Source organism: Gorilla gorilla, chromosome 1 (genome assembly GCF_029281585.2).
Source record: "Gorilla gorilla gorilla isolate KB3781 chromosome 1, NHGRI_mGorGor1-v2.1_pri, whole genome shotgun sequence".
Taxonomy (NCBI): domain Eukaryota; kingdom Metazoa; phylum Chordata; class Mammalia; order Primates; family Hominidae; genus Gorilla; species Gorilla gorilla.
In genome coordinates this window covers 28873996-28897160 of record NC_073224.2, presented here as the reverse complement: position 1 = coordinate 28897160, position 23165 = coordinate 28873996, and the positions used below count along the sequence as shown (strand labels likewise).

Here is a 23165-nt window from a genome sequence, read left to right as displayed (position 1 = left end):
TTGATGACAAAAATCACCAGTATTGCTAATACCACTGTGGTTTGTTGCCTGTATTTATAATTGAAAGAAATGCTAAGCGTCACTTAGAGGTTAGTGAATACATTGTAATTGTTTTTTCTCATTTAAGTTCATGAACTCCTTGAATTCTATCCATTATTCCCCAAGTTTAAGAACCCCTGTGATGTATTAATGCTAGTCATTAACACAGTGTGTGTTAAGGGCATAGCTCTACTCAAGGGCATTTAAAGTACATTTGTCAAGGTGATATCTTGTAGGTTATTTGGAGTTTAGTTTCATTAATCTTAATTTTGGAATTAAGGTTTAGGACTGATTATCAAAATAGTTAATAGTTAATTTGGGGTACAAATATTTAATTAGATATACAACTTACATGACTGATTATCTCATAAATGATTGTTTCTAGAGGTTTATTTAAAAGGGATTAAACTTCTTTTCTAAAATCATTACCAGGATCAGCCAAGATCTTGCTCTCATTGCTCGGGAGATCAACGATGTAGCAGGAGAGATAGATTCAGTGACTTCATCAGGCACTGCCCCTAGTACCACAGTAAGCACTGCTGCCACTACCCCTGGCTCTGCCATAGACACTAGAGAAGAGGTAGGAGATCTTCATGGAGAAATGCATAAGGTTCTTTCTTTTCTTTATTTCTTTTGCTTTTAGCTTTTTGCTTAGTTTATTTTAGTTATGTCCACCCTCCCTGTTTGCATGAAGCTCTGCATTTTCCAACTTTGCTTTAACAGTTTATGTTTTTGTAACAAAACTAGTGAAGGCTAACATTTGGTCTACTGTTAACACGAAGCTGGAAAATTCTTTAGAAACAGCATTTTGCCTGCTAATTCTGGTCCATAGCTTCACTTGAAACATGAATATAAATGGTATTTTGAAAAGCAACCCAAAATTTGATAAATGATGGTATAAAGTTTCTATAAAGTTTGACTATGAAAATGCTCCAATTAAAAGTATTTTTATCGCTAGTTAACTAGAAGATACTCTGATAACAAAGAGAAAAATCCTACAGTTTCACTGCTTTAATAATTCTGTTGATAAATACAAACACATACACATAAAGATATTTCAAAAAATTGAAATATATATGTAATATACACACATACAAATACATATTCAGAACATTTTTATAAAATCTGGAATGCAAGTTACCATGTATAGACTATTACCCATCCAATATCAGGGCCTCTTACAGTATAACTCCAGGAAGCACCATTTGCATAACATTGCTCCAGACAGCGCCTTTAACATATAATACAAAATTAATGGTACTCTTTGGCCATGTTGTCTGCTTTGATTTGGGGCAGAAATATAAGCAAAGGATTGGCATTCAAAAGAATGAACTTCTGTGTTTGGAGGTTGGCAAATTGGCCTTGCTGCCAGTTTTAATACAGACCAAAGAACTAGGAATGGTTTTTACATTTTTGAATGGCAGGAAAAAACATCTAAAGAATACTAATTCGCAACATGAAAATTACATGAAATTCAAATTTTGGTATTCATAAATAAAGTTTTATTAGAACACAGCCACACTTATTTGTTTAACTATCATCTATGGCTGTTTCTTTGCTACAGGGGCAGAACTGAGTAGTTGAGACAGAGATTGTATGGCTGCAAAGCCTGAGGTTTTATTATCTGTCTCTTTATAAATAAAAGTTTGCCAGCCCCTGGTATTGATTATTCTACTTCTTCAATTTTACAAGATAATCCTAAATAGTAGGCAAAAATGGCTAGCCTGTTTGACAAATTTAATTGTGGTAAACTGTGCTAATAATATTTTCTTCATTTGCTTTTTGTCACATTCTTTAATCTGATTCTTTAATGGTCACTTTTTTGTTTGTTTTCCTTCAGTGTGTTGTTTAACTTAATAAATGATACTTCATCAATCTGTGTAGAGTTTTGTTACCACACTGATCAAATGTAACTGTAAATGAAATCATCCTTATTGATGAAAACCTTAAGGATCGTCCTGGTGGCAAGACATACACAATTCTTCTAGTACATTTAAAATGATGAAGATATTATTTTCTCAGCTTTCTAACTAAATTTTACCTAACATGATTATACATTCACTCAGACCCAGTAAAATTACTTAAACATTTCATTGAATAAACTTCATTTTCTTTTTGTTTTATTTCAGAATATTGTACTAGGTTGATTCCCTCTTCAGTAAACCCGAGTTACTTAGTATTGTATGTCTGTGATTTGCACTGTAGATGGCAGTATATCATTTCTATTAGAATGTGTAACTTCTATAGCATTGTTAAAAGTTTATTTGACTAAGATCAAAATATGTATTTTGTGGATTAAAAAATATTTTCCTTTTGTAAACTTAATTGGAATTTGCAATTTATGTATCTTGTGAAGAAATTTGACACCTGGATTTGGGGAGGAAAAAACAAGATAGGAAACTAAAAGAAAAAGAAACATTATTTTACACTGGTAAGGCAATGTGAGTAAAATGAACTCATTGTCCATCTACATGGCTCAGCTTTTTTTCTGTTTACCATCTGTTTTCCATTTGGAGAAAATCTTATCCATGGAAGAATTGAATTTAACATAGTTATATATTTTGGATTTTGAAAATAAAACCTATGTAGATGAATCTCAATTTTATAAAGGAAATACATTTGAAGTGCTTATAAAAAGAAAGAGTAATTGGTTTATTGAAGATATTATGCCTCTGTTACTACTTGAGAATGGAATAACTTCTGTCTAATTATAAAAATTGTAATGCCAATATTGGTACTTTTTCAAATTACTGTGTTCTCATAAAGATTTGCTTTCGTCCCATTAGTTGGTTGATCATGTTTTTGATGAAAGCCTCAACTTCCGAAAGATTCCCCCATTAGTTCATTCCAAAACACCAGAAGGAAACAACGGTCGATCTGGTGATCCAAGACCTCAAGCAGCAGAGCCTCCCGATCACTTAACAATTACAAGGCGGAGAACCTGGAGCAGGGATGAAGTAAGTAAACTGTAAATTTTAACATGCGGCAGAAGCAGCATGTTCTGTAAGTAAGAAAAGGAGGAACCGTTCAGTGAGTAGGGCTGGGGAAAAAGTGATGCTCTTTAATGAATGCAATGAAATTTCACCATGACATCACATCATATACAAATAATTATGTCACTTAGAGGTTAGCGAAAATAATACTGTAATTGTTTTTTCTCATTTAAGTTCATGAATATGAATTTAGTTCCTAAATTCCTTCTCCAAATGAATTTAGAACATGAAGCATGTTCCGTAAGTGAGAAAAGGAGGAACCATTCGGTAAGTAGGGCTGGGAAGAAAGTGATTCTCCTTAATAAATGCAATGAAATTTCACCATGACATCACATCATATACAAATAATTATGTCACTTAGAGGTTAGTGAAAATAATATTGTAATTGCTTTTTCTCATTTAAGTTCATAAATATGAATTTAGTTCTTAAATTCATTCTCTAAATGAATTTAGTTCTTAAATAATGCATGAAAAGCTGTAAAACTTTTACTTAAAAAATACAGACAAATATCTTTCAATATTGTACTAGGGAGTGATTTCTTAAACACAAACTTTTGGCCTTAGAAAATTGAGACATTTGAGTATATTAAAATTAAGGACTTTTTCTTTATTAAAAAATAAAGAAGGTAGAAATACAAGTTACAAACTTTTGCAAAACATACAGCCTATGAAGGATTAGTATACAGTATATATAAAGAACTCCCTCCAATCAATTAAAAAACACAACAGAAAAATCTGCAAAGACATGAACAACATTTCACCAAAGAGAAAATACCGAGGCGGGCAGATCACCTGAGGTCAGGAGTTTCAGACCAGCCTGGCCAACATGGTGAAACTCCGTCTCTACTACAAATAAGAAAATTAGCCAGGCGTGGTGGCATGTGCCTGTAATCCCAGCTACTCAGGAGGCTGAGGCAGGAGAATCACTTGAACCCGGGAGGCAGAGGTTGCAGTGAGCTGAACCCACACCACTGCACTCCAGCCTGGGTGACAGAGTGAGACTCTGTCTCCAAAAAAAAAAAAAAAAAGAAAAAGAAAATACTTAAGGCCTACAAAACATGAAGAGAAGTTTAACTTAACAAGCATTCAGAGAAATGCATGTCAAGACTACGGTGAGATTATAATCGTTCAATTGTTGACACGTTAAAGTCTTAAAATGTTAAGTATTGGAGGAAAGGTAGATACATAGGCTTTCTTATGTGTGGTTGGTGGAGGTTAAGTTGGTGCCGCGGCTCTGGAAAACAGTTTGACACTATCTCCTAAAGTTGAAAATAAAGACATCACATGATCTGGCAATTTTCTTGCTAGTATATGTACAAGAAAAACCCTTTCCCATTGACAGTAGAAGTTACATTTATAGTAACATTGTTGACAGTATCAAAAACTTGGAAACTGTTTACATCAGCTGAAAAGTGAATGTATAAACTGGTGTATTCCCAAATTGAACAATAATAGAGTAATAAAAAACTCAAAGATATAAAGGAGTTTCTTCATAAAAGAATGGTTATTTCAAATACTACTGAGGAAAGAGGTGAACAACACACAGAGGTGGTATAGGCTTAAGGGCTGGGTAGAGGAATAATATAGAAAGAAACAGTTGACCAGAAGAGATTGATCATAGATTAATATTTGTGGATCCCTGGATTTAGGAATAAGATCTTGAGATTATTATGTAAGAATATGTATGTTTCTCATGGTACTGAGTAGAAAAAGATCTACCTGGTAGAAAAGTATGCAACTAGCCCGAAAGTTACAACTGAAGTATACTAAAACGTTTTACAGCATACTTGATCTGTCCTGGCCTAATAGTTGATTTGTTCTTGGTATCAGGAAAAGAGCCTATTCTCTAAACTTACTCATAATCGTTCTGTCCCGATGTCTAGGAAGACAAATTTCTCCAAACATAATAAAACTATGTGGAAGAAGTGCATGTTTTTAAAGAGAATGGAAACATCTAGATTGATAGTTATCTCAAGGTTGATATCAGGAATTTATTTAATACTTTGTGACAACAAACTAAACTTCATGAGCAAAGAAAAGAGAAATATCCTATTCTGTGTTGCAATGTTTCCTTAGACTCTCCTGCCCTTTCTCATGCCTTCCTAATTTGTATATGTCTTCCATCCTTATTTGATTGTTTTCTTAAGGCCCACAAAAACCATTTTGCTTATTTATCCTTTCCTTGACAATGTTATTTTTCACAACCTAAATAAACTTTTGTTATCCATTAAATTCAAATCCTTGTCATTCTGAAGTTAGTTCACGTTTTTCCATGATCACTTCCTTATTTATGCCACTCATCAATGAACTCTCTTTCATTAGAATTCTTTTTTCTTTTTTTTTTTAATTTTGAGAGGGAGTCTCGTTTTGTCACCAGGCTGGAGGACAGTGGTGCTATCTCCGCCCACTGCAACCTCTGCCTCCCAGGTTCAAGCAATTCCCCTGCCTTAGCCTCCCGAATAGCTGGGACTACAGGCACGCACCAGCACGCCCCGCTAATTTTTGTATTTTTAGTAGAGATGGGGTTTCACCATGTTGGCCAGGATGGTCTCGATCTCCTGACCTCGTGATCCACCCACCCCAGCCTCCCAAAGTGCTGGGATTACAGGTGTGAGCCACTGCGCCCGGCCTCATTAGAATTCTTACAGCACTGAATCCCAAAATTTATGTGAACGTCTCTTGTTTTGTAGGCCTTAGGCTTAATGATAAAATATGTAATCGTATTCCCTGTATATTACCGTCACCTCTCCCAGTGGTCTTTAAACCTTTTTGCCTTCTAGGGCCTTATTTTCTGTTTTCTTTCAGGCTCTGGAGATAGTACTGACAATATAAGGAGTTCATTTTGAAACCCACGGCTAGACTCAAGTTTTGTCCTTTTTCTACCATGCTTCATTAGCTTTGCCTTTCATGATTTGGCCTAGGGCTTGGCAAACTTCAGCCCATAGGCCAAATCCAACCTGTCACTTGTTTTGTAAAAGTTTTGTTACAACACGGCTATGTCCACATGCATAATTTGCTCATTATTTATGGCTGCTTTCACTCTGCAAAGGCAGAGTTGAGGAATTGTGGCAGAGACCCTATGTCCCTCAAAGACTAAAACCTTCACCCTCTGGCTCTTTACAGAGGTTGGTGCCCCCTGGTTTTGCCCATGCATCTCAACTGGGGTAATACCAACACTCAGTACAAAAACTTACTATTTTGTGTAAATTTTTCAAAATGTATGCTTCCCACTAGACTCTTTCCTGGAGAACAAGGATTGTACTCTTCTTGATTTCTGTATTCACATTACTTAGACCCTATGTCCCTCAAAGACTAAAACCTTCACCCTCTGGCTCTTTACAGAGATTGGTGACCCCTGGTTTTGCCCATGCATCTCAACTGGAGTAATACCAACACCCAGTATAAAAAGTTACTATTTTGCGTAAATTTTTCAAAATGTATGTTTCCCACTAGACTCTTTGCTGGAGAACAAGGATTGTACTCTTCTTGATTTCTGTATTCACATTACTTGGTGAAAGAATAAATAATAAATTTAGTACTCTAAGTTATTTGTATCTTCTCTTTTATAATTCAGTTGGAAGTAAGAGAGACAGGATCACAATAGTAATTGAAGATAAACTGAGGATAAAATGGATTGTGTTTGGAAACTGATATGACCAAAATAATACGGAAACTTTGACAAGTTATTTAATAATAAGAACTCCTTTGTTAATAGTGTTTCTTTCACTTTCTCTTTAGTTACATATTAATTATATTCTTCACTGGTTTATAATTAAAATAAGCATAAATACTAACTGCCCCTAACTATAGTGACTTGTGACTAGTGATCTCAGTAGTTATACAATACAGGGGTAATATTTTAATATCTACTTTTTTCTTTGGCTGTTTCAGGTCATGGGAGATAATCTGCTGCTGTCATCCGTCTTTCAGTTCTCTAAGAAGATAAGACAATCTATAGATAAGACAGCTGGAAAGATCAGGTACATGTACATATAGCTTTAACTTTAATATCGCCTCACTTTGCTTTTTGCTTTTTCTCAAGGTTAAAAATGTATCATCAGAATGAATATGTTTACCTTTGGAAAAATCTGTCCCAAAGTAAATATCTATCCAGTACTACTTTATAACTTTAAATTTATTACTAATTCAAAACATAAATAGACTTACAGATTTTATTCAACAGTACTTCAGAAATCCATGCTGCTATTGCTTATTTCTGATTCCTATAATTAAAATTTAAAATGTAATGAAACAGTATTTGAACATGGTTTGTGAATTGTAATATTCCACACAAATATAATTCTATATTGCTTATATATTGAAATAATATATTTTATCAGCATTTGATGAGTACCAAGAAGCCATTAAATTTTTTCAAAAACAATTTCAAAAGCACCATTTAAAAATTAAAGTATTCTTAAAAACAGTCTATTTAACTTAAAGCAATCTGTTTTAAGTTACTGTAAACGAAGTTCGCATCATCCTCTAGAAAAATTGAGAAATTCAGAAGGAAATGTAGAAAGTTGGCCTATATAGGTAAATTTTACTTGGCATGTTAAGAAACAGAAAGAGCTTTCTTTTTATCTTGAGCCTGTATCTTAAAAATTTCTTAAAGGTGGCCGGGCATGGTGGCTCACGCCTGTAATCCCAGCACTTTGGGAGGCCGAGGCGGGTGGATCATGAGGTCAGGAGATCAAGACCATCCTGGCTAACACGGTGAAACCCTGTCTCTATTAAAATTCAAAAAAATTAGCCAGGCGTGGTGGTGGGCGCCTGTAGTCCCAGTTACTCGGGAGGCTGAGGCAGGAGAATGGCGTGAACCTGGGAGGCAGAGCTTCCAGTGAGCCGAGATCGCACCACTGCACTCCAGCCTGGGCAACAGAGCGAGACTCTGTCTCAAATAAATAAATAAATAATAATTTCTTAAAGGTGTACCAGACTTTCTCTTCACTTTATTGCCTCCTAAAAGAATATTAATTTAAAATTCCTTATGTTAAAAGTAATGTATTCTGCACCGTCTTGTCCCATTTTTCTATTTATTTTAAAATGTGTAGCTTTTTAGCAAAAGTAATACATGAACATGGTTAAAAAATATAAATATTCCAGAAAAATATATATTATATCTAATAGTGGGTGTGTTTCCCCACTCTGGGTTCATTTCTCAAAGGTTTATACAAACATGATCATATTTTATCTACTTTTGTACCTTGATCTTTTCTTTAATTAGATCTTTACTTTCCCCAAAGAGTATGAGTGAAATGTATTGACAGACCCCTCCATATTTGATTGGCATATGAAGCATGCTGCCTTAGTGAAAAAATAGCTGAGTCTGGGTGCAGTGGCTCATGCCTGGTAATCCTAGCACCTTGGGAGGCCAAGGCAGGCAGATCATTTGAGCCTAGGACTTGAAGACCAGCCTGAGCCACAAAGCGAGATTAAAAAAAAAAAAAAATTGGCTGGGCATGGTGGCACGTGCCTATAGTCCCAGCTATTTGAGAGGCTGAAATGGGAGGATCACTGGAGCTCATGAGTTCAGAGTTACAGTGAGCCATGATCATGGCACTGCACCACAGCCTGGGTGACAGAGCAAGACCCTATCTCAAAAAACAGCAATAAAATGTTTAAAACATTTGGCTTTTCGTAAAGAGTACCTTGTACATATAAATAATGTTGAAGGTGTTTTTAATGACTACCATTACGTACCTATCCATTGTTTTTTAAAGAGAATTTACCTTTATCAATTCCCATATATTCTTATGAATTTTAAATAGACTTAATTTTCTACAGAATAATATTTTAATATTTACTTGTTAACAAATAAGTATTAGGTACATTCTAGGTACTTTATAATTAGACATTGACAAAACAAAGACCCCTGTTCTCATGAAATTTACATTCTATATCATGTAAACCAATCAGCTTGTATTAAGTTAGCTATTTCTGCTATCTACACATGATTTGACTTAATTTCATTATTTCACTTGCATATTACCTGTATTTTACTACTCACATTTTCTATTTCCACTTGAAACCCAATAACCTGCATCAACTTTTTCTTATTCAAATCACTGGTTACACTGATGAGATAAAAAGTATAATAACAATATTAATTTCAGGTATAAATTGGAACCTTATTAACTAAAAAATTTTAAGGCTTATAATTGATTTTAGAGAAATTAAATTAGTTGCATGCTCTTTATAAATACCACATTTTATAAATCCTGATAGGGCTTATAAATGAGTCCATTGTTTTTCTTTTACTCACACCCAGTGATTAAGTAATTAGCACCCTATTATTGTCTTACGTGAGATATAGTACATGTTTTCTCCTAGTGACTCCATCATTCCCAGGTTTACTTCTTTCACAAGTAAGAGAATCCCCTTCACCGTGCAACCCATTCACCTATGATTTGCTAATATATCCTATGGCCAGAGACAAATGAAGTCCACCATTCCCTGGGGTAAAGCCTAACTGAAATTTGTAGGGAAAAAAAATTTAAGCTTAACTTACTAGTTTTTACACATGAATAAACAAATCTATAGGCCTCAATCACACAGCTGCTTATTAATATCATGATTTGGCTCAAGCATTCATTGTAGTTAAATGTAATATATAATTGTTATCATTTTTATTTTAGTTCCACTAAAATTATTTTCTAAAGCTGGGGCATTATGGAAGGATTATTAACCAAAGAAATAAATAAGTGAAATAAACATTGGTTAAGATCATCTTATATGGGAATAAAGTCTCCAGACTCATTCATTCATTGAATTTTTTGACTGTATGTTATTTGTCTAGCACTGTTTTTGATGTCCTCACATTTGAGTGTAGAAGGCAGGTAAACAGGTAATTATACTTCAGTGTGTTAAGGGAAATATAGGATGATTACTACGGAAGCCCATAGCAAGGGCACTTGGGAAATTCAGAGAAGGGCTCTTAGAGAAATTGCCATGCAATTTAAGTCCTGAATGATGAGGAGAGGAGTTACTCAAAAGCTATGTGAAGTGAAAGGGCCAGAGTATGGAGAGAGATGACACTAGAGAGATGAGGATGAATCTGTTTTGGCAGAATTTGTTAAGGAGTTTGGATTTTATCATTAAAAACCATAGGAAGCTAATATATCCAATATGGGTCCTCTTGATACACCAGTGCTATCTGTAAAAATATCATGAGAGTCTTGTATGGTCATGTGGCTTGCACCTGGAAAACCCTGGAGTCTCCTTACCTGTAAACAAGTACACAATGTTTTTTCATCCTACCTACTGAAATACAGGTCCGTCCCTGATAACTCGATTCTTAACCACTCATTCATTTATTCAGCAGATGTTCACAGATTACCTGCCATGTACCATTCTCTTCCTTACCATGGAGCAGCTTTCCTACATTCTGTAGTCTCCCCCAAAGAAAAATATTTTTTGTAGCTTTGACATTGAACTAAAATTGAGAACAAAGAAGACATTGCTGATGGATTGATAAACTGTATTGTCTCAGAAAGTGACAGAATTTATAAAGTTTAAAAAAGGATGCATAAAAATGCCTCAATAAAGTTATACATAAATACAGAATGTTTAATGTATTTGAATTGCCTTCAGTTAGAGTGTTGAGTTTTACTATGCATAAAGCACTATGGCAGGCTTTATGGAAGGTAATGAGGATAAAACCATTTCTATTATTAAAGAGTTTCCAGTGTAGTTGGCAAGGTGAGGCACATATACAATCAACTATCATACAAGATAGCGTATAATAGATTAGTGCTCAGTTAGAGATATAAAGGCAAAGGAAGGATCACTTTCACCTAGGAGGTTTAGGGAAGGCTTTGGGAAGAAGATACTATTCAAAGGTAGGTCTGAGTTGTGATAACCAAACCTAAGGGGTAGAAACCTGGGCCTTCTGCATGGAAAGTGCCAGGGTAGTTTGAGAATCAACTGGTCTTTAAGCTTTGTGTCAGGAGTTATAACCTCAAATGTCTACTGGGGTTCATCCTGGAGGCATGCGTATTTACATTGTATGAACACTGTCTGTGGAATCAATTTTTAAATATTTATACAGGAACTCCTGTTGTACAGCATTCTCATTGCATTCCATGTGAAAATGACCCCCTTAGGTTGTGTAGCACGGCCTTGCATTGGTAGACTCTCAATTCGCAACTCTGCGTTCGCATGTTTTAAGGGCTAGTACTAGGGAATCGGTTATGGCTCATAGAATAGGAGCCTGAGACTTCTGTTTGTTTCCCTAAAACCAATGGTTTTATCAAAAGTATTTTAACTTAACTCTTAAATTATTGAATGAAATAACCTTTGGAATTTTATGTATTTTCATGCTGAAGTTTAGCTTATTTTGAATCTATAATATAATCTGAATATCACTTTGAAAGCTATGATTTTTTCAGCTTAAAATTGATAAGGACCTTCAAACAAAAACAAGTTCTGATCATTATAGCCTGGTCTAAACTAATTTCTTGGTCTGATTTTCTGATTCTCTAGTATTTAAATATTAAATATTATAGTAAATATTATAGTAAAGTTTATTTCATAATGCCAAAATGACAAGTTTGACTTCTTAGATCTGTTCTATTATATATTACAAATTGTTTTTTGTTTTTTGTTTCTTTGTTTTTTTGTTTTTTGTTTTTGAGATGGGCTGGAGTGCAGCCTCACTCAGTGCAGCCTCGACCTCCCTGGGCACAAGCAATCCTCCCACCTCAGCCTTCTTAGTAGCTAGGACTACAGGCATCTGCACCACACCTGGCTAATTTTTTTGTATTTTTTATAGAGACGAGGTCTCGCCATGTTACCCAGGCTGGTCTCGATCTCCTGGCATCAAGTGATCCACCCACCTTGGCTTCCTAAAGTGCTAGGATTACAGGCATGAGCCATTGTCCCTGGCCAACAAACTGTATTTTAAAATAAACCATTTATTTCTTCAGGGGGGCATTTTTTTTTCAGGGGCAACCCGTGAAAAACCCATTTTCACCAAAGGTGAAATGTCTATGGTCTAACAGTTTTAGATCCACAAACACTATACTCAGTAGCCATCCTCTGGAAAAATTCACTGACTTTTTAGCACTGTGTGGCTAAACAGAGTCTTTCTCTATTGTATAAGTCCATTACAGTTCTAAGTTGGTCCATGAAATAGTCATTATTTCCTTATTTTCCATCAGTCCTAATGCTGCAAGGACTCTTTTACAAGAACATAATAATTTAGAAAAGATGGCTGGCAAGGGTGTTCATTTTTTTGAGTTTAGAAAATTTAATAAGTAGGCCATAAGAATATTCTTATACCAGATTCTAGACCCGTTGCCACCTTAAGCAAATGTTCCAGACTTGATGTGATGTTAATGAGTTTCATGTTTTTAAATAAGGTAAGTCTGGCATGTTGATCTTTGAAGAAATACCAGCACAAATATTAACTTAGTTTACTACTTAAATGCTGATCAGCTTGCAGTAGTAATACGTTTACATGAGGTTATATAGTGTAGTTTAAACTAGATTTCCAGACTTACTGAAAAAATTTTAAAAGAAACCAAAAAAGTAGCTAGTATTTACATCTTTCTAAGACTGCTGAATCATGTCTGATAGACTCTAAAGTGTTAGAAAAGTGTCCCACATTTGAAAGACACGTCAAAATTTTGTGGTCCTTTATTTTATAAGTTATTTGATGTTAGGGTAATGATAGGATAATTATCTTTATTGGCAATTGTTTTTATCAAAAGGATAGCATCCTAATTCCCAATAGGTTATTATGTGCAAGTATACTAACACGAATTAACAATTGTTAAAGAAAAGCACAGTAAGTACTCCCAATTTTTGGTCTTTAAAATAATATACACACTTTTCTTGATCGATAAGGTGCTTATTCCTATATAAAGAGGTCTTAACAGACACAATTGTTTATACCTAATTCAACCTATTTTCATCTCACTTATTCCTATACTGCATATATTCTGTCTGAATAAAATTGCATTTTCTTTATAAGTGACAGTTACACAGTCTTTTCTCCTTATACCCAGGTGATACATGTTGTTCCCAGATACCCACTGGATGCCTGACACCACAGATAGTTCTAAAACCTAATATACTGTGTATTTTCCTACACATACATGCCTATGATAAAGTTTAATTTATAAATTAGGCACAGTAAGAGATTAACAATAGTAACTAATAATAAAATAGAACATTTGTAACAATATACTGTAAAAAAAAGTTATGTGAATGTGGTCTTTCTCTCTCTCTCTCTCTCTCTCTCTCTCTCTCTCCCTCTCCCAAAATACTGTAATAGTTTCGGACCATGCTTGACTGCCACTAACTAAAACCATGGAAAGAGAAACCGTGGATAAGAGGGCATTACTCTATTGTAAATTATAAATATTAAAGTTTTGAGGTCATAACATCATTTATATTTGTTTTATATTTTGTTTTCAATAAAGAATAAGATAAACAGTAAAGAATTTATGCATGTATTAATAAGCATTCAATTGGAGCTCTTACACATGAATTAATTGGTACTGTTGGCTTAGTATTTTAATTCTCAGTTTATGCAATGGTTGGTTTTTTTTCTTTGTGTACCTTTGAAAAGATACATTGCTTTGGTATTATTAACAAAAAAGTAATAGGTTTTTAAAATATAAAAAGTTATATGCTTATGTTTTTTGATTTATAGAATATTATTTAAAGACAAAGATCGGAATTGGGATGACATAGAAAGCAAATTAAGAGCCGAAAGTGAAGTCCCTATTGTGAAAACCTCGAGCATGGTATAGTAATTTTTCTTGAAGATTAAAACATTTTAATGGAGTTTTATTTTAAGGAAAAGACCCTTAATTTTGAGCTGTTCGTTGATTTGCTTTTTCAAAAGAAGATATAAATGCAAAATTTTGGGAAATTTTATTTCTTCTACTGACTCACAGGTTTAAAATGTTGATTGTTTCAAAGTTGCAGAGGGTATGAAGGAGGAGCCTTTTGTGTTTCTTACTAGTATAGATTGTTCTTGTAATAATTAAACATTAGAAACATGAAATTTTTAAAGAGAACCAAATCTAACATGAAAATATTAAGTTGACATAAGTCGTTTCCATTTACTTAATATAATGCTTATCTTCTTTTTAAAAGAATTTGTACAGATTTTCATTGCTCAGAATATAATTATAATATTGAGGTTGCAGTTTATATGTTTTTACAAAGATAATTTGAAGGCATTTTTACATAGTCATTGCAAGGTTGATTAATAAGAATTTTAAAAATCTTTGCGGCCGGGTACTGTGGCTCACGCCTATAATCCCAGCACTTTGTGAGGCCAAAGAGGGTGGATCACTTGAGGTCAGGAGTTGAAGACCAGCCTGGCCAATATGGCGAAACTCTGTCTTTACTAAAAATACAAAAATTAACCAGGCATTATGGCAGGCGCCTATCATCCCAACTCCTTTGGGGGCTGAGGCAAGAGAATTACTTGAACCTGGGAGGAGGAGGTTACAGTGAGCCAAGATTGCGCCATTGCACTCCAGTCTGGGCAACAGAGTAAGACTCAGTCTAAAAAAAAAAAAAAAAAGTCTTTGCTTAAATAGTAGTAAATGACTTTAAACTTTTCATCTGCTACAATCATCTCATTGAAAAAGTTATTCTATTTCATTTTAGTTTAAATATTTTAATTTGAATCTTGTTTGCTAGATATCATAATTATTTCATATCATGTTGCTATTAATGTAGTAAGTACCATGTAGATAATATTAAGTGTTCCAAATAAAGTGAGAGTGAAATTCATTGCTTGTAAAGTGATAACATTTAGCTAAAAGTAGGCTAATTTTTGTTATTGCTTTCCCTGCAGGAGATTTCTTCTATCTTACAGGAACTGAAAAGAGTAGAAAAGCAGCTACAAGGTAAATTTACTACTGAATTAAGTATAAAGAGCTAATAATTTAGAATAAGTGCCTTCTGAGTGGTATTTCTTAAAATATTCTTATTGTTAGGATGTTATTTGATTAAATGTAACGACATACATAAAATACAGAGTTCAAACATTCACATTATTCATAAAAAGGGATTTTTTAAACCCAGTATAAAAATTTAAAATATAATAAAGATATATGTTGGGCATATTTTAGTTCATAGGTTTGACAATAGGCTAGATGTCATAAACTAATTGAAAGTTTTTATGTATTACATATAAATAATATGTGAAAAATATATAATAAAGTTGTGTTAATTAGCATTATTTGTGTGATTGACAGTTCTTAAATTATGTTGGTGGTGTAACCTGAAACAAACTTACATTCTAATAGAAATAATAGTTGTTTGGTTGACAAGAAATGAGTACATATTGGCCATAGAGACCAGAAGAGAAAGGAGAGAAGAAAGTGAAAGAGGCTGCCCTCTAAACTTGCCAGAGCTGGGCTGCGCATTAATGCCTACGTATGTCTTGACCCAGAAGTCCCCGGTGGTACAACAGGCAGGTTCCATAGTCAACTGCTAATTCTACTGAGTCTTTATCTATCGAATAATCATAGGTACTTATGTGGATCCTATCAAAATGATTTTTCATCTTTATTTAGCCCCAACACACCTAAGGGTTATGGTACACCCCATGAGTAAAAGTGGCTTGCTAACACAGTGCTTGTTAGCTGGTAGACTGGGGGTATACTTTTAAAAGTCCCTTCTACATGATTCTTACATCTATGTTACTTCCTTTTCCCAACTCCCTACTCTGCCCAATGCCAAATTGAAAATCACTGCCTGAGAACTTTCCATGTCAACCCAAAGATCTTTTGGACTGAAAGCTGACCTTTAACTGACCCCTTCCATACAGGCAGCAAGTCTGTTTGGCTTTGCAAGCTGCCCTGTGATATTAGTCTGTAGGCTCTGAGGGAACCCCTGTATCTCAGTGGTATATACAGCTGATACCCTAGCACTCTGGCCAGGCTAAATGACCGTATTCTATGGTAGCATTCAAAGTATGCTGATGTTCTTCTGGCCTCTCCAGCCTTGAGGTTACTCTGAACCCTGACTTAGCAGCTAATACCTCAGTTATCTGAGTGATAAATAGGGTTTAGATGTTTATTAAAAATCATATTCAGTATTTTCTCTATCCTCTCACAATAATGAAGACAAATTTCAACAAGATTTTTCTTGAATTCCACGTCTTCAAATACCAGACTTACAAGTCTCTGAAATGCCCGTAAGTGCCACATCAAAGGACCCAGAGAAAGTATTCAGGGCTGGGTAATTTACAGTACAGCTACAGAATAACTAAGAATGGAGTTTTAAATATAATATTGGAAGATTAGCCACATTTAAGATCACATACGCACTGATAGTTTAAATATTATCCAAATCATGAACAGTGTTTATATGTGAATGTAACTGCATCTAGAATTATTTCCTTTTCCCGCCCTTTAGCAATCAATGCTATGATTGATCCTGATGGAACTTTGGAGGCTCTGAACAACATGGGATTTCCCAGTGCTATGTTGCCATCTCCACCAAAACAGAAGTCCAGCCCTGTGAATAACCACCACAGCCCGGGTCAGACACCAACACTTGGCCAACCAGAAGCTAGGGCTCTTCATCCTGCTGCTGTTTCAGCCACAGCTGAATTTGAGAATGCTGAATCTGAGGCTGATTTCAGTATACATTTCAATAGAGTCAACCCTGATGAGGAAGAGGAAGATGTTACAGTACATGAATGACTTTCTCTTGATTGTTGAAAAATCATTACCTGTGGAATGACTAGGAATATTGGAAGCAGCATAGTGCTGACGTATGCAAAACAAGACAGCTTGGTCAGCTACAATCTTGGAATCCGTGTCTTCTTAATTTTATTTATTTATTTTTGACGTATAATGTAGTATATCAATCCTTTCAAACGATTTAGATAACCACTTGATGCACAAATAGGAAAAAGCAGATTGTGGCAGTGTCGCCTTTTGTGGTTTTATGATTTTCAAATTGAATTTAATGATTACACCCTTTCCCTTCATAGATCTTTTTTCTTTTTTTTAAGCCATGCTGTGACCTACAAGCAAACTAAATAGCCAACATTTCTGAACCCCTATGTCTCCTGTGCCAAGCTGCTCCCTGAAATGGACTTCTTCATTTGTACAGATTTGTTAAACCATTCTATTTGCTTCTTAATAATAGGATTTATGTTAGTACTCATTACCATTGGACACAATGACATAAGTACTCTCCACAGTAAAGCAGACGTTTCACAACAGTCACTCTGTGTCCTAAAATTTTCCAACATAGATGTGATTTATATAACTTTGTTGATACGTAAATTGTCTTGGGGTTTACGGAAATGAACTATTATGTTTGCACTAAGATTTGCTGGGAGTGGTAGGTGGACATATCTATATATCAATAAGGACTAACCGTCTTTTTTGTACATAGGAGATTGATAATACTTTATTTGTTTTAACCCCACAGTGTTTTACTCCACTTTCAAAAAGATCAATTTGGCACTTTTTTTTCATTTTTTTAATGGAAATAAGATTTGATCTCTCATTTTAGGTTAAATGATAACTAGAAAGATTAAACTAGACAGATAGTTTAGGTGGAGTGTATTTTTAAAACTCAGAACATGTATATTGGTCCTGTGTTACCAAGTTTATATGTGACAGTTGAAAAAAAAATTCCCTTGAAATGATCATGAGGTTAAAATTTTCTTCATTAGGGGACTTGGAGAACCAGTAGTCATAAGATTAGTTGATAGTTTCACTCCCAAGCAATGAATTGCTTCTGTGTGTTTCCCTGTAGGACTCAATAGTAAATCCTGTCTGTCTTACACATTTATAAGGACCCTGCAAGACGATGACAAAGGCCTTTGGCCTGTGCTACTAAACAAGAAGCCTATGAAAAATTTCTTCTTTAAACTTGTTTTTTCTCTTTCCAATAAGTTCACATTTGGATAATTTTAAAAAGAAAAGTAATTACCTTTGTGTTTCCAGAACACTATAATTGGGGTGTATCTTAATTCAGTTAAATATTATTAGTAGACCTGGATTTTCCCCCTTGACCCCATCAGTCTATAAAGGTTAAACTGCAACTTTTATGAAATGGTCTTTAATATTTCCACAATAATCCTGTGCTATATTTGTTTTAAGAAACAAAGTAACTCTATACACTTCAAGACTTTACAGGATTTTTTAAATCCTGTATTGTTGGATCAATTAATAAAGATGCAAAAAACTTTATAGAGATGTAAAAACAAAACTATAATGGATCTCCTATTTTTCTTTAAATTAAAAAAAAAAGGTAAATGAACTATTCTCCTTGTAAAGCTAAATTCCCCATTCTGTCTAATAAAGGAAGACTGAAAAAAGGTTTTAAAGAACATAAATGGAAAGATGCAAATGCTTTGAAGGAATAAACGAAACGTTAAAACAGGGTCAATCCATTTGAAGAAAAAGTTGGACAAAATAATCAGCATTGCTCCCTCTTTTATTTAATATTTGGGTACTGAATATATCCACATGGAAGTAGAAGGTAAGGAGCTTAGGAAAATACTAGAATCTACTCTGCTTACATTCTTGTTTAAGTGTTTACACAGTTTGGTTCAATTATAAACATTTGGCCTTTTACTATGTTATTTTTATTTTGTATGAATACACTATCCTCCTTATTTATTTTTGTTACATTTATTACTTATGTTATTTTGTTATGCATTTACAACTCCATTTTTAAATAAAGTGTTTCTGTAACTTTATACAATGATTGTATATTTTATTTCTTTTACCATCTTGCTTGCTAATACTTCATCAACTTATCAAATGATTATAAACCATTTCCCAAGGCTTAGCAAAAGAAAGAATCCTCCAGTTCTATTAATATGTGGTTACTGTGAAATCTCTTATTAGTTTGACTATTTAAAGAAAAAAATTTTCTTAGCAGATTCTGATCAATATAATTCACTTAGCTTCATGTCCTAAAGTAATGTGCATGTACAAGGTCTTTATTTTTAACCAGGTTTAGATCATCAGAAAGCTTTATGACAGTGATGTATTTGGGGAATAAATAGAAATTTAAAATACTTTTGTCATCTTAAATTCAATAATTGCCAATTTATACTTTTTTTATCCTATCAAGCTCAAGAATCTTGAATGTCTCATTATTATTATTCAAAATTATAAGTTTCACAGCTTAACCCTTTGAGACTTTGTGGGTTCTGGCCCTTTTCTTACGTGCGTATCTATGTGTCCCATTATAGTATTTACCACCATTTACAAGTTTCTTGACCACCATGAGCTTTTCATCCTTCTGTACCCTGCGTCTTCCTCCCCTTCCTTCCTGCTTCAAGGTCCCACCAACCTCTTCATAAAGCTTCCTTCACTTGACCGCACCACATAGGGCTGTGCCACATACGGCTGTGCCACATACGTGCATTTTCTCTTCCCTTCCCCCATGACATATACACGTTTCTTCCCTGGTAACTAAAGTAATCTTCATTTCCTGGATAGTCCCTTTGCTTTGAAACATCTGTGCCGTTTTGTCTCCTTCATCTCTCCTTGGATTTGCTTGCCACATCTCTGCCTGAAAGGATTCTAACTTGGAAAGGAAACCAAACTTGGAAGTTTGAGATCCAGACCCACTCCCTCCTACCTATCAGTGTGTTCCGTCCTCTCATCTGCAAAATTAGGACATTAGTGTTATTATCCAAGTCCCTTTTAGTCTAAGTTGTCTATGACTTTATGAAATGTTCTCCTTCAAAAACCTTTTTCTGATTCTTCGTCATTTCAAATCTTCCTTTCATTGTGTTTGCATAACCCCTTTGTGTTTGCATAATACAGAAAGTTCTTAGAAACCAAAATAAAAATGTATTTAATTGAATCAGCATCAATTGAGATGTACGTACTTACTTTCAAGAAACAGTCTATTGGGAGATGGCTTTGTAAACAATTCACTCTAAGGTGAGGTAGAATGGGATCTCTACACGTAGGAGACAAATGCAGCCTTTTTTTTTTTTTTTTTTTTTTTTTGTCTTCTGTGTTTAGGTAAGGGGGACAGGCAGGGAGCCAACAACCACAGGCATCTGGCTGCCAACAAGGGTTTGGGGGAGGTTTATGAAGCGCCTTTGTTTTTGAGTCATGGTCTCTCATGTGACAGTAGTCAAGCCTGCTTCTTCCTGTAAGTCTTCAACACGACACAGTTGCTTACATGCTTTCATCGCAGTCAGTTTCAAAAACTACATGGTTGCTGTTTTTGTGTTTTACCCCAGTGCTCTGAAAGCATCCTAGCCTACGTACAGAAATGGCTCAAAGCCTCTTAAATGGAAATGGAATTGGTTATGTTCGTTCTTTTGCTATTTCACTATTACATTTGTTGCTGCTTTTCCTGAATCTTGACCATAAGGAAAAGTTCCCCGTCAGCCACATTCTGTCTCTAACACCTCGCCACCTGGAACAGATTCTTGTTGAATATTTAGTTGTCTTTAACTCTTGTACATCCTGCAATGTACAACAAACATTTTGTAGATTTTGTTAATTAAAATATTTTAGAGTTATTATGACCACTATAACTTACTACTGCTACTGTGAGGTCTAACCTTGAACTGAAGGATGAAAAATTATTTAAATTTTGAAGCATAGTACATTAGCTCTAGAAATGCTCAACACTAGTTCAGCAACGTCATATTTAGAGTAATTGAAACAAATATGACAAGGAGTGAGGGGCTGTTTTTTCTAGGCAGTATAATAAATGCTTTACCTGCACTGTCCCTTTTAATGCTCACACCTCATTAATAAGCTGTTACTCCTACATTAGAGATGAAGGAACTGAGGCAGTGGCCCAGTTGGGATTTGATCAACACGTATTTGACTTGGAAATCCAAACCGTTTATAACCATTCTCCACAGGCTGTCACCCAGCAAACAACTGGTAGAGCCTAGACAAACCAAGTGACTTGTATTCACCCTTTACAGCTTTGTCTCGTGACCACAGACCCGAAGAGGTCACCAGGCCCTTCCTCTGCTTTTGAGTAGAACTTCTAGGGCTGGGGATCCTGACATTTCTCCTAGTAAGCTTCTCTACTGATGACAAGCAATGACCAAATGCTAAGAATGTCTTTGTTATGTGAAACAGATTCTTTGAAAGAGATAATGAACTGTCTCCTTGAAAGCTGGATGTTGGGTGCTTCAGGAAGAATGCTATGAAGAACCACATCGGTTTATGAGCTGACTGTACTCTCCACTTGTTTTAAAGAGGTGAAACCCAGGGCTGCCAATAGAAACTCTGGTGACTCCACATCAGAGCTACGTGACCAGTGAGCAGCCTCCCAAGGTATTTGTTACAACACTTGTCTCTGAGCAAGGCCAAATAAAATGGAGTAAAAAACCACCCCTTGGACTAACAGAGCATGGCCATGGAAATTTCTCAGGACAAACAGTGGCTGGAGCGTAGCAAGGCAGAAAGCAGCATGGTCTTAACCTGACACTTAGAGATAAAACAATAAAAAGTGTAGGGGGCTCCTATGCCAGTTTGCAATAATGAGCAAGGGTAGTGACAGTTGGATTTTTCTTGAATGAGAAAAATTTCCATCAAATTTGAAACGAAATAAACACACAAAGTCTCTGTGCTATTTCCGTGGTAATGTTTGCACCCGAGTCTCTGGAGCTCTGGCTTCTCACTTGCTTTTCCATAGTGTCTACTCGGTGATGAAAAGCAGCATTTCACGGCCAAGACTTTCAGCTGTTTGGCAAAGACCATCATGTCCAGCATATGGAGGATGTGTGAACTTTGCCACGTCTGCTTCCTGTTACCAGTCTGTCTATGGTAATAGCCCAGAGTCTTCCCTTTGAGAGAGAAAAAAAAAATCAGTTTACCCTAAATTTTTAATTGCCCTATAAGACTTCATAATATGCACAGCATTTTCAAAAAGGCACAAAGAAAAAATGGTACAACCACTTTGGAAAACTAGAAATTCCTTATTAATGTACACCTACCACAAAACCCAGCCATTCCACTCCTAGGTATTTTACCCAAGTGAAATAAAATCGTATGTCCACAAAAACACCTGTACACAATGCTTATAGAAGCCATATTTGTTATAGCTGGTAACTGGGAACATTCCAATGTTCACCAACAAGTGAGTGGATCACAAATAGGATGTATCACAAATAGTGAAACATTCATAAAATGAGATTCTGTTCAGCAATAGAAACGAACATGCTACTGACACACACAGTAACATGGGCCGATTTCAAAAACATGCTAAGCTAAAGCAACCGACCCAAAAAAGGGCATGCTTTATGAGTCAATTTATGTGAAATTCTAGAAAGGACAAAACACTGATAGTGACTGAGAACAGATCAGTGCTAGTAGGGTGGGAGGTGAGAGGAAATTGCCTACAAAAAAATCACAAGCGAGTTTTTTGGGCATGGCGGCAGTTATTCACAGGAGTGAGTACATGTCGTGAAACTCACCAGGTACATTTAAAATGATTCTTTTTATCATATGTAAACTATTTCTCAATAAAGTTGATCCATGTTAAAATGGCATGGATAGTTCTCTATAACTTTGATGCACATAATTACTTCCTCAAACTGCTTTTTGGGGAATATGTCACCTCTTTCTCCTGCATTGCTGTATGGATTCTTAGCTCTCCAAAGCATCCTATTACTAGGAAGTGTCACTGTGACTTTTCCAAAGCTACTGCTTTCCTCTCCAGGGTCAATTTAGGAATCAAGCAGCTTTCAGAGGGAAGAAGTTGACTTTCATAGGACAAAAGCAAGCAATGGTCATTGTGAAGGGTCATCATTGAACTGTATTCCTTTTCATTTAGCTCCAGCAGGTGTAATAAAGTGTGCTAACGGACTGTGGTCAGCTTGGATTCCGTAGTCTACTATTACCAATTGGAGAGATCCCTGGTTCCTCATCCACACCACCAACAGATGAGCACTAGGCTGACTGCTGAACATACATGTGGTCATTTATTTAAGTATCTCTATGATCAAGCATATTAGGTAATGATCATCTATATATTCACAGGAATGAATATAGTCCTTGTTCTTAAGGAAGAGGAAGTTCAAACCCTACCACAAGAGGCAAATACATAATTTTAACACAATTTGTGAAAAAGTTTTCAGCCCAAATTGCTCCCTTCTACCTAGCGCTAGGCTTAAAGACTGACCAAACTGGTATTGAATAA

At 35.2% G+C, this 23165-nt stretch overlaps 1 protein-coding gene across 1 annotated transcript in view; it reads left to right on the top strand.

Annotated features, from left to right (window-relative positions):
- The window catches only part of LOC129531985 (centrosomal protein of 170 kDa-like), a 49785-nt gene extending 30827 nt beyond the window's left edge, over positions 1-18958 (top strand). Inside the window, 6 exon segments of the mRNA XM_063708027.1 lie at positions 472-649; positions 2826-2996; positions 6924-7012; positions 13693-13786; positions 14854-14905; positions 16422-18958. Of these exon segments, the coding sequence (XP_063564097.1) occupies positions 472-649; positions 2826-2996; positions 6924-7012; positions 13693-13786; positions 14854-14905; positions 16422-16711 (874 nt within the window). The 3' untranslated portion in view covers positions 16712-18958.
- The last annotated feature ends 4207 nt before the right edge of the window (positions 18959-23165 follow it).